The 12,904-nt window shown below is 49.1% G+C and overlaps 1 protein-coding gene across 1 annotated transcript in view; it reads right to left on the minus strand.

The window, feature by feature from the left end:
* The window catches only part of ZNF185 (zinc finger protein 185 with LIM domain), a 48,327-nt gene that overhangs the window by 27,093 nt on the left and 8,330 nt on the right, over nt 1-12,904 (minus strand). Inside the window, 5 exon segments of the mRNA XM_035325431.1 lie at nt 159-233; nt 849-887; nt 2,464-2,523; nt 2,910-3,048; nt 4,584-4,660. Of these exon segments, the coding sequence (XP_035181322.1) occupies nt 159-233; nt 849-887; nt 2,464-2,523; nt 2,910-3,048; nt 4,584-4,608 (338 nt within the window). The 5' untranslated portion in view covers nt 4,609-4,660.

The following is a 12,904-nucleotide window of genomic DNA, read 5'->3' on the forward strand; positions in this document are numbered from 1 at the left end:
TAAATAAGAGGCCCTGACTTCAAACTTAATCACTATTCATTTAATTAGCAAAGGAGCTCATTGGAAGCCCACAAGCACTGGCCAAAGTAAAAGGGTCACTAAAAACGTAGACAATATTTAAAAGCTCATTTTCATGAAGAACTGGAAGACCTACATACCTTTTCTGGGCTTCCTTGGAAGATGGAGAATTAGGCACAGAAGGAGTCTTATCGATGGTTCTTGTGAACACTCCCCTGGGGAGAAAAGAGCCATGCTAAATTTGTTTTGCAGGGCAGAGTTCGGAGCTCAGATGAGGGGACATGCAGTCACTCTTCAGCCTAATAGCACCCGCATGTCCTCTCTGGAGCAATGTGCTGGCTCAGGGCAGTCAAAATTAGAAGGTGCTTCCTTGGGAGAGTCCCATCTACCTACTCCCTGGCTTTACAGTAAAATCAGTTTTCACTTGAGAACGGCCTGGGAATGGCACCACAGGGCTTGCCGACCTGTTTAGGGCAAGGGCGGCATTAGGGTCTCCTTAAACAAACTACGTGTCAGAGGAAGCTGAAGCCCATGAGCCCCATCAACAGCACTGACTGATGACGAGGATGGTGGAACATTTTTGCAGCATGATCATCTTCCCGTGTGCGATCGCTGCATCGTACAGAGATCGGATTTTCTGTTAACATCACCAAGCTACCTGTGAACAAAACACCCAGGACTATCTCTTCATCAAGGAACTCCCTGAGCATTACAGCGTTCCTAACTGGCAGAATAAACCAAGAGAACACGATATTTTTCATGTTTACTGCTCCTGATCTAGCTCTCCTTCCCCTCCAGCCCGCGTGCTTCTTGCCACCCTGTATACCAACCTGATGAGGTAACCGGATTGAGGCTTGGAGACAGGAGGCCTGTGCAAAGAACAGACACCAGTGAATTAAGAAACATGTGGAAAAGCAACAGCAGCAGCACCAGTATTAAAGAGAAACGTCCACGTGGCTGTCAAGCCAAAAATCCAGCCAGATGGGCTTTGAGTGATACCTCAGCTACTGGACCAGTCTGACCGTGGGAGGATTCTTTAAAAAGGAATTACCTTCAGAACAAGCTCTGTGAAAGACTCTTGTAAGAAAAACGAATTTTAGAATTCGCCAATTAAAATTAGCCATGCTGACAGCTTTCTGGCTCAAAATGAAGTCCTCAGATTGATGGGGTAAGAGAGGGGAAATTAGGCATAGCGCGGATTCTGGCTGTTTTACCACAGGAAAACTTCAGCTTCCCACTAACTTCTCTGAGTATTTGTCCTCAGAAGAGGAGTGCAGCAGAGCTCCCTTGGAGGTAAAGGAAAGCAATACCATCATGTGGGGACCTGGCCCCTTGCAGCAGGGCAGGAGGAAACATCCCTGGAACCTGCTTCAAGCTGGCTTGAAGAAGTCTGCTTGAGACCAAAGTGGGGACCAGGATGAGCCTCAGGGTCCAAACACGACACAGACAGGCTTGCTCCATTCCATCCCTGCCCAGATGTCAACCCCTCTTTTCTTGCCTGTCCAGATGCCCTTAGGATCACAGGGATAACACAGTGGCAAGGAAACTCAGCAGGTCTCTGTTATAACCCTCCTGCTCCAAGCAGCGTCAGTCCTCAGGTCAGAGCTCAGCAGGAGGGCAGGTTTACACTGCCCAACACCACATGCCCGAGGTGGCTGCCAGGCTCAAATTTATCCTGTTGCCTTCAGACACAGAAATGCAAACCCACTGCAGGCTTAGTTTAGCTCTGGAGCTCTCTGGATGGAGAAGCTGGAGGCTGATGAGTGCTGAACACAGCAGCAAGCTCTTGGATCTGCAGTGTCCTCAGAGCAGGCACCAGCAGGCTGTAGCCCATCTCAGCCCCATTGCCTAGCAGTTCCTTGACCTTTGATTGCCACCTGCAGGCCCAGCGAAAGGGAGAGGAAGCAGGAATCTGCCCACAGGAGAGGGCAACGCTCTCCCAGCAATGGTACTGCAGGTAGCAAAGAGCTCTTAAATATGAATAAGCCCATTTCAACAGTTTTGCGTGGTAGGATGGAGATCCTACCAGCTCCTAAGTTCCTGAAAAGCCCTCATGGTCTGTGCCTGAAGCAAAATCAACTCCAATGTCTCTTGATCTGAGGAGCCTCTGAGCATACGGGTGTTGCACCAGCACAGGAGCTGATGTGCACCAGTAATCCTTGGGATCATGTCCTCGAAAGCACCCATTCCTCTGCATTAAAGACAGAGATCCATCTGGTCATACATCATCCGTCTGGACTTTGCAGAAGCCGAGCTATGCTCTGTATGAGGTGACAGTTCATAAGACACTGCACTGAACAGGCTCCAGATTTTCCAAAGGACCTAGATTTTCCAACAATTATGGAAGTGAGTGGATAGAAGTAGGAAGAACCAGTGAAAGCATGAACTGACTCCGTGGGATAACACAGAAAGAAAGCAAACAACAGGACGGGTCCCCCAAATTACCTGTCACTCTGGGGAGCAATAGGTGCTGCAGCTTGGGATCCCCCACCGGCCCGTGCAGACCTGAGAAAAGAGGAAACGGTCACATAATTAACTCCTGCAGTTGCTGATCTTCCTTCTTGAACACAGCAGTGATGTCTTCCGGGATTGCTGCTAAGTGAAAACTAGTTTGGGCTTGATTTTGTTTCTGACTAAAGAGACCCTGGTGCAGATCGTGGGTGTTCCTGGTGCAGGGGTGGCTCCATCTCACAGCCTGTGAGCTGCAGGGGGAGACGCAGACCTGGCTGTTCTGCACCGCTCACAAACTCCCTCCCATCAAGGTCTGCCTCTTTCTTTGTCGCTCTGGAGATGGCGAAACACAATCTGGCTTCAAAAAGACTTTGGAGTTCTCGAGGGAGGCTGATGAGGGAAAAGGAAGAAGAGGAGCATTCCTCGGTGGCCACACTTACAGCGGGCTGCTCTTCTTTTCGTCCTCAGAGTCTGAGTTCTGGTGGTGGATCCAGCTCTTGTCTCCCTTCAGGGTGGTGCGAACCTTCATCTGCTTAATGATCCTTCTGCGGTCTTCATCCGTAGGTGTAACCACGCTTCCTAGGAGAGGCAGAGGGAAAGGAAGGAGAGAGAAGGGTTGTTGAGAAGATTTCAGTGTCAGCAGGTGAACAATTGGTAAATCTCAGACAGCAGGGAGCACAGGTCCCCCATCAGCCAGAGATGCAAACACTGAACGAGTCTTTTGCTACTTCTAATGAAACATGGAAACAAGCTGCCATCCTGACTTCAGGATCAATTTACTCCAGCTCCCCTGACGTATCACCTCCTCTGCAGAGATTCATAGTTTTTTTGCTCCTTTCTGGGGACTGTTTAACATTAATGAGTCATTTTCTTTCACGAAGACCAAAGACGTTCAGTGGGTGGTCTAATCACATATTTACAAAGCAGTGCATTTCCTCTGGCATTTCCCATCAGATCAGCTCTAGCACGAGGCTTTTTTGGTTTGTGGGAGAGGATGATATGTCTGAAGCACGATGCTGAGCCAAGGGCTGGGGGATAAGCCCTAAAATGCAAACACCCAACTTTCTCTGGTGTCCTGTCAGAGTTGGAGGAGACACATCCTTTGGATATTTAAAAAAAAAGAGGAAAAAAACAGTAACAAAGATATTTTAACTGGGAAATTCCCCATCTAGCATTTTCTTCTGAAGAAAATAGCTGTTTTTAAGATGAAGACCAGATAAGGACATCTCCTTTTCTGTGTATTTCTGTTTATCTTCCATCTTTTGCTATTTTGGAAATGGCTGCAAAGAGACGAAAACCTCAGGCCTGCTCTCCTCATAGGACATGGACCAACACAGCTCAGGGGTTTAGAGATACCAGCAAGTTACTGCAGCTTTACAACTAACTTCTTATCAGCCAAGCCAAGGAAACTGCCTGTCTGCACACTCTTAGCTGGTGGCAAACGTGAAATAATTTAATTTAGCTACCAGGAAAGGAGGGTCACTAAGTCTCAGTATCTTGTACTCAAGGTGGGCTAAAAGGCTGCCCAGAAATAGTTCTCACCGAGCACTCGACGGGCAGTAAATTGTTTAATCTTTGACACAAGATTGTGTGCTTCAGGAGTAGGTTATGTAGTAGGGGTATGGTGGTGGATTTTTTTGGACAGACACATGCATCAGATGGCCGTTGAGGAAAAGAGCTATACCAATGAAAAGAACGTTCTTTTTTCTCAGGTGGAATTAGCAGCAGCAAAGACACTGATACACCGGGCCATATCTCCATCAGGGTGCAGTCTGGGGGACCAGCGGTAACACTCTGCAAGAAGCAGAGCACCTGGAAAAGGAAGGGCTGCTTTTCTTTGCACTGAAACTTCACGTGAAGTCCACTGCTTTGTGGAAATATGAGGCACTTCCACTCCTCTCCAGATTACTGTTTCAGGTTATCCATGGATTTGGAAGCATCATCCAGCCTATTCACATCTAAAGGTCCTATGAGCATCTGTCCTATGAGTCAAAACACAGCAACTGGTGCCCTCTGGGAGAATTTTCAACACTTTTGATAAGATGACATTAGCAGTGTGTTTTAATACAGCAGAGGACAGATCCCCAACAGCCTGAGATGGGGAAAGGACCTACCTTTGTTGACACCCAAGGACATCATGGTTCTCACAAGTGCCTTCCCCCGTCAGTTACTGTTTGAAGACAACAGGTCCCTGGAAGAAATGAAAAGGAGAAAAACAGATGAGCAATTCTGTCAAAAAACAGCTTTTAAGCCATGCAGAAGAGGGAGTACTGCAGCAGTGCCACAGCCATGGAGCCCCAAGGGTGGAGAGACCATGGCACATATACCAGAGAGCTGCAATTTCTTCCCGAGCCTTGCACCTTCAGCATCGAGGATGGAAAAAATCCAGTGGGTGTATTCTCCATCCCAGTAAATCTACAGATTGGCCGTGACAGATGCATCCTTCCAAGTCTGGAAGGAAAGCAGTGGAGGAGACCTCACCAAAAGTGCCCAAATCCACCCAGGTGGGGCAGATCTTCTGGAGTCTACAATTCAGAGAAGCTGAGGCATTTTCATCAAACAGGAGTAGCATATAAGGACACTTGACAGCTTTCAGTTGACAGAGATGATCCGTGTTTCCCCAGGAAACAGAGCAGAGGGAATGTCTTACTGCCCGCCTCTGAAGCGAGAGTTAGCTCTTGCTTCTGATGGCTACTGAGTCCCTCCTGGAGGTGACCACTGTAAAGCAGCAAGGAGAAACTCCTGGAGGTACAACCATGGAGATGCTCTGAAACAGCAAATTGGCAGAGCACTTGTTGCTTAGTGCTGCAGGTGAATAAAAACAACCACAAAATAAAAATCAGGAAATATACTGGTTGTTTCAGATACTGCCAAACCAGGATATTTTCTTTTATTGGGAAAAACACACAAGGGAACAAAAGAAAACAGAACCCCCCAAAACTGATCCACTGGGTTTGAGTACCCATGTTAATTCAGCACCTGATTTATTTTTTTTTTAAATCATAAGTATTTCTTTTTTCTTTTTTTTTTCCCTACCCTTCAAAGTTTTTGAGTTAAGCTGCATAAGCCCTTGTTTCAAAGGAGAAAGTCCAGGGCAACTTCCACCCTTTAAAACCCTTTCCTCCATTCTTTCCTTGCCCAAACTATCTGCTGAACCCGGATTCTTTAGCGTCTATACCAATCTTTAAGACAAATGCCCAACCCTATTTGGGAGCCTGCAAATCTAAAATTAGGTTGTTATTATCTGCCGGTGGGCTTGTCTCTGCAACGCTGGTGCAAAGCCACACGCCCATACGGGATGCCGAGCGCTGATCTCACAGCATTGCTTCTTGGCAAAGTCTCCTCCGCTGCCTTGTCTCGGCCGAGGATCTACCTCAGCTCCCTGCATATCCACTCCTCAGCCAGTTTGCGCTCAGATCGTGAACAAGCCCTCTGCAATTACCCCTAGGCTCCCTCTCCCTTTCGCAAACACTCCCAAACATTAATTCAGCTTCCACCGTGAGCTGACAGCCCACCTCTTTTCTTATCCTTCCCAGATCCCCCTTCCCACGCAAGTTTAATTGCCCCTGCTATTTAAAGAGAAAGGAAAACTGTATTGCTGCCTCAGGTACCCACAAAATGCCTCTCAATACCTGGGGATCTTTCCACCGAAGGTGGGAGGCATGGCTGCAGTCCGTAGGAGCACAGCTGAAGGGCCTGTAATCTGGCAAGTCCGGATTAAAAAGAAGTCAGTATCTTGGACCTGCACATAGAGAAGCCACGTGGAAAGTGGCTTCGTTACCTACTGTGTCTGAGCGAGGTCCAGAGCGCAGCTACCCTGCTGACTGCGGTTTGGAGGTGCTCCTACGTCCCTGGTGCCCTCCTCCAGGTATTAAGTTCTTAAATAAAGGCTGAAGGAGGTGGAGGATGAGAAGCAGTGGGAAAAAACTATCCCAAGAGCTTGCTATGGCCCTGATCCAGTAGTAGATATAGGCTACGTGTTGTTGTATAATGGAGGTATTTGGAAGCTGGAAAGCCGGCACCTATCTAGCAGCACAACCAAGAGGCAATCAGCCCCCCTGCACAGGCCTACTAGAAGAACAAGCAGAGGCTTAGGAGCACGTAGGAAAGACTCTAGGGAGATGCAGAGTGAGGGATGAAGCCCACGGAGGTGCAGCACCAAACTCTCCTCCCTGTCATGCAACACAGCTCCGCTTGGGACCAGTCCTGCAAGAGGCATCGTCTCCGTTTGTTGCTTAAACAGAAGCTTTGCTTCTTACTCACGCAGCTCCCCTAACTTCACAAATACACCCAGAAAGGAAGGGAAGCCACGAAGGGTGGCACTCAGTATGTGTGTAAATATACGTGCCAGAAACTACAGGTCGGCCAAGCCTTTTCCTCTGGGGCTGCGTTCCCTCTTCCCGGCTCACATCATCCTGGGAGGGACCGCAGCGAACGCCGCTGTACTCCACTGATATTTCTGGCTTGACAAACAGGCGTTGGAACACGTCAGCGGTGATCGCCCGGCTTAGCTTTGGGGGACTGGCAACCTTTTCTGCCAGCCTGCTTTTTCCGCCGATGATTCATGCAATGGCAGCAGCAGCCCAGCTGCCCCAGCAGCTGGGACCGACCAGGAGCTCCCTACCCTCTGATGGACAAACTGGAGGAGGTTAGAGCCTGGCTGTCCCCCTGCCCCACACCAAGGATGCTGCCCTCGTCACAAACACCTTAACGAAGTTGTGCAGAGCGATGCTTTCAGCAAGGCTTCTGTGATGGGTACAAAGGTCCTTCTGCGAGAGCTAGAGTCAGTCCTCTGCTTCCTTTAACGCGCTTTTCTTTGGTTTGTGGAGGCTGTTAGGTGGATATTTCTACCTGTCACCTGAGGATCAAGGCAACGCAGACTAAACAAGATCACGACAAGCTGAGAGGGTGCAGCAAGAGAAGAGCAACTCAAGTACCTGCTGGAATTGGGACAGCGAGCTTCGTAAACCTTTGCGCTGATGCAATACAGACCTTACACGTCTACGCAGTGCCTGCTCAGTGACAAGAACGTTAAAAGATAAACTAATGCGGGTTATACCATGGATCCTGCAGTTAGGATAACTCAACATTCCCTACATGAGAAAGAAAAAGCTCATTTTCTTCTTTTAATGCTTGCTGGCACCCGGCAAATAAGCTGATGTCTACAGATGCTGAGATAGTAGCTGTGCTGAAGAAACAGGAAAAAAGAGAGAGATGTGGCCTGCTAACCCAAACCAAAAGAGACAGATCAGCAAACCAGTACCAGGAAAAGCATTTCTCAAAAGCAAGCTCGCATCGTTGCTCCTTGCTTTGATATTCCAGTGGCTGGTGGTTAGAACACGAAACGGGAGCGCAGCTTCCCCAGCCGCACGAGGCGGCAGTGGGACCGCATCCCAGTGCGTCTGTTCCAGCCACAGGCTCTGCAGAAAGGAGCACGGGATTTGTGGGGCCAGAGAGGATTATCAAGGGGGTGTCGGACTCCAGGGGGCTGGCACAACACTCCTGGGAAAAAGCAGTTCTCACTGCTCCAAGGACTGCTTCGAAATTACACAGCTTCCCCTCTCTGCCAAAATTCGAGTGTAGGCTTCAACACATGTACTGGACTGTTGGACCTCAACATGCTTCAAAGCATTTCTGCCCGTATACTCAGGTGTTTGTGAACCTGCAGCGCAGTAATTCTCAAAGACATCAGCTCTGGATTTGGAGGGGTGTCTTCAACTGTTCCCACTTGCCCACCATTATTCCCTTGGAAGGCAGTGACAGGCCAACACGGAGCGCTCCAGGAATCTCCCTTATCGCAATGCCACCAAGGGACGTGTTTTTTTCACAAACGTGCTCTTCTGCTACTGGAACCTCCGCCACAGACAGTGGCTAAGTTACAAGGGCAGAGAGTATTTTTGTTGGCACGGCTTATCTGGGAATCGATTACAGCTTCAGCCACGGGCTACAACAATTTCCTCTATTGCTATGGAAACAAATCTATTTGCCTGGTTCTGGCTGCGATCGCAGCTGATCCCAACAGCTCTGCTTCCCACCTGGAGGACAGGACTATCACCTGCCACTTGATCGAAGCTTAGAGATCTGAGCTCAGCAGGCGGTTAGGATCCAAAAGCACCGTTCCACCTCGTGAGAGTCACTCAGAAGCTGGGAGCACGGCCTGTGAGCTTGGAAGCAAACAACAAAGGTTGTCTTCTGGCAGCACCGAGGGATACCTGCGGATCTCTGGAGCTGGCTGAGAGCCTGATTTACAGCTATACCCCACTGCAGCTGTCTTTTTCAGGACAGCTTCTCCAAAAGCCCCAGAAGAACCCCGTTCCTCTACACAAGATGCCAGAGGCACGCTGTTTCCTGCCCCCATTTTACCAGCACGCCTTGAATGTTAGCCCAGCACCTGGCCCTGGTGGCAAAACGGGAGACAACAGGGAAGAAGGCACTTCAGACTAGCCATGGCCCAAAAGTGATGCTTCAGGCTAGAAATCGTGGTGATACCATCCCTCTGTATTTTGGGCACTCCAAGCCCCGTGCCTATAGCATCCCACTGCCAACACAAAGCACTGCACGCACAGGAGCTTCCAGACCTGTGGCCCCACAGAGAAGCACAACAAAAGCAACTCGTGGCCTCTTTTCCTGACAGGCAAAGGTGACCTTCCCCTGAAAACCTCCGCTGGCTAACAAGCAGGTCTCAGATTTTGAGGCGCTGGATGAAAGACACGCAGGTACAGCTGAGGAGTTTGGAACCTTTCTTACAGCCACCAACCCTCCCTGCCCTTTGCTGTCCCACAGTCCTCTCTCCCCCCACCACTGCAGAATCCCCTTTCCCCCCACACAGCAGTAAAACCTATGCCGCGCTGCATACAAAACGTGGAGATCTCTGCCTCTCACGTAGACCAAAACCACTTCTGCCTTGAACTGAACCCATCGCTCTTGCCTTGTAGTGAGGAAGGAACTCTGCAGGCCTGCACACACCTTTTTGTCCTCTGTGGATTTGTTACCGAATACAAAAAGCTTCTGCTGTGGGACTGTTCTAAAAGGACGTGCAGCCAGGGACACTGTTTTAGCCACCAGAGCAGCTCAGGAATAGATTCTTCCTCTTAGATATTCACTACAAATACGAAATTTGAGACAAAAACGTCATTCCAATAAAAGAAATCCGCATTCCTTTCATGATATGGAAGGTTTTCTTGTACAAGTCCAGCGGGAGCCCTCCAGAGCCTCCTATTAAGCGCCTGCACACCATCAGTGCAATAGGCCCTCGATCCTAATTGGCAGCCTTGGGTGCCATCGCTATGCAAATGAGCAGTAATCGTTCTTCATTTCCTGATCCAAACTGTTATTGCGGGCTCCGTTAAGCATCGCCTGCTTTGCTGCGAGATGGCTGCACTTGGAGGGACGGATCCCTTAACGTGCATCCCCCAAACAACCTTACAGAGCTGCCTCAGGCTTTAATGTTAGCAAAATGCCCCGGGATCCTTGAAATAAATACCTGAGCGGCTCGCAAAACACCAGCTCTGAGAGGTGTTTCTCCTCTGATAGCAGCAGCAGAAGAGTAAATGTTTTTGGAAAAAAAAAAAATAGATTGGCAAATATGTACCAATTTCACCAGACTTTTTACCTCACAACAAAACGAGGACGTAAATGCTTCTACTTGCAGAAGCATAAGGCTCTGTGAGGAAGCCCTGAGCTGGGGTGCATCACCATGGCGTCAAGGTCACATCTCAGTGGTGGAAACCACAGCCCTGAGGTGGAAACCACAGTCCTGGCCACGCGGCAGATCCAGGAGCTCCACGTCCTGACTCCTTGGTGCTGTGACAGCGTCCCTGCCTTCACACAGCAGGTTCTCAGCCCGACTGCCGTTTGGCCTGTGATCTGAGAAAAACACCGTGAGCTTGTGAGCATCAGCTACTAGGGAGACATCAAACAAGCAATAAAAAAAACACAACAGACTGACCATGGTGCCTCGACCTGCCCATTGGAGCGACTCCTTCCTCAGCAGGGACGGCTGGGCATTGCTACAGGCAGCGCTTAAACAAGGGTACGTGCGTGCTCAGTCTAGGAAAGATTTCTAGGTAGCACGAGGGAGAGAGCTCAAGTTCCTCCCACACCTTCTTACAGGCTTCTAAGCTAAAACAATTTAGACTTCATCTATTTTCCAAGACCTGGGACTCCCAGAGCAACGTGTGCCACCCATGCAGAGCACACCTGGGTCCCAATTCGACCACCACCTACCTTCAAACTAGGTCCTTGCAATGTCCGTGGGATGCAAACATCGCAGCACGTGCAGGGCACAGGCGTTGAGACCAGGAATATATTTCAGTCCCTCCTGTAGCTTAATCTGTCGCTGAGCCTAAATCCGTTATGCTTTGCCTACTGCACGTACTTTTTGTCTCTCTCTGGATTCAGGAGTCGCTGCACAACGATGTTTCTGCACGCGCAGCCCTGAACGGATGTTTCAGATGGTACAAAAGCACCGAGACCTGCGTTCATCTAGAAAGCGTTAAGGATAGTATTTGGAGTGATTTGTTCTTTCTTATATTTTTCCCAAAAGAAATAACTGTATTGCAGAAAAAAGGGGTAAAAGCTGCTGATTTCACTACGTTTTACCTTAAAACAAAAAGAGGATGGAAGTGCTTTATTTGCAAAAGCACAAGACTCCGTGAGAAACCCCTTAGCTGGAAACAAAGACAGCCAGAGGAGCCTTTAAGAGCTGCCGCAGTCAGCCCAAACCCCAGTGATGCCAGACGCAGGGGATATTAAACACCTTCCTTTCTTACTGCCTTTAGGAACAAACCCCAGGCGCAGCGATCAAATGCGTCTCACTGCAAAAGACCCCTCACGGCCTGAGTCAAACCAGCTATTGAATTTTTGAAGAAATAGCTTCAAAAAAGCCCGGCTGGTTTAATGGGAGGTAACCGAATCAAAGTGATTTGGTTTCCTGGGGCAGATGCCCACGGGAGTTTTCATTTTCCGATTCTCAAAACCCTCAGGGTCCTGCGGACAACCTACAAGAACAAGCCTTTACCGAAAATAAGTGTGGAAAGGCTACAGCCAGGATGCTTGGTCCTCCAGTAATAAAGTTGAATCCACAGGAATTGCAACCTGCAGAGTGGAAAAAGCTGGAAAAAAAAATAAATCACAGGTTTGCTCTCTAAGGAAGAGCCCTGAGCCATTCAGCGAGTGCCTGGCTGTTGTAAGAGGGGTTAACTCCCAACTGCCTTAGCACGAGGGAAAGAAAAATCAAGTCCCCAGGTGCCATCTGAGTCTATTTAATAAAGAGGATAAAAGAAGAGGCCTAGCACGCTGCTCAGCACCGCATGCAGCCTGGAGAAAACACCTGCCTCTTTGTCGAGAGGCGCTGACGTGGCCGGCATCAGCAAGCAGAGCCAGCGGCTCTGCCAGGGAGGGAAACGCCTCCCGAAATCTGCGGGGACATCGCCCGCCTCGGCTCCCGGAACGGGCTCGTGTCCTGCACAAAGGTGTCTATTAAGGACCTGAATCACACCCCGCTGCCAGCTCGTACGGAGGGGTTATTCGTCTCCTCCTCCTCTCTGTCATCTGCTTTATTTTCTCTTTAAATGTAGCGGTGTGATATTGGAGGAATGGGAAATCAGCAGGTTGTGGGCTTACTCACTTCCCAGGCATCACCGGGAACGGGCGAAAGATGGAGGTTTTTTATTCACCACTTGTTTCTGGAATAGAAAAAGGCAGTTCTGGTTTGACATGAGGACACAGCTTTCAGCAAGCAGAAAGATTCAGACTTCTGGTCTTTAGACAGATTCAGAATTTAGTTTCATGCCACACTGCTATATGTGTTTCAAACAAGATTAAAGTAAAAAAAAAAAAAATGCAGAAAAAGCTGTGCTGTTTGAAAACAAAGTGAAAAGGTTTCATTACAAAAGGCTTACATTTGCCTTTTGTTTCAGATCTTAACTTTTTTTTTCCTTGGGAACAAGAACTTCGTGAAGATTGCACGGCTTATTGAAAGGGTTCAGTGTTGTGAATTTTGGAAAAAAAAAGAAACAAGCGGCTCTAACCAGAGCTGTATCAGGTTCGTCACTGCCAGCCCAAGTTCCCAAGGCAAAGCAGCTGCCAGCTCCAGCCTCCTGAAAGTACTCCAAACGTCTCCTTTACCCCAGTCCCAGCCAGAAAAACAACATGAGAGCCCCTGAGAGTCATTTGCTCCTGTTCAAATCCCCCACATGCTCTGCTCACAGCCCAGGCTTTGAACTCAGGGTATGCCTTTCCAAGGGATCCTAAGGACATACCTGACTCCACGCGGCTGGCCTCTGCTCTGCTCCTCCGATAGATGCATCTCCCTGCCTCCTTCTGCTCTTGAGCAAGAGGAGAGGCTTTATCCTGTCCCAGGAGCTTCGTTCCCCTCCCAGGTGCTGGCTGGAAGCAGCACAGCAGGGCAGGGTTGTGCAGAAATGCTCCACGG

This window comes from Oxyura jamaicensis, chromosome 4 (genome assembly GCF_011077185.1).
Source record: "Oxyura jamaicensis isolate SHBP4307 breed ruddy duck chromosome 4, BPBGC_Ojam_1.0, whole genome shotgun sequence".
NCBI lineage: Eukaryota > Metazoa > Chordata > Aves > Anseriformes > Anatidae > Oxyura > Oxyura jamaicensis.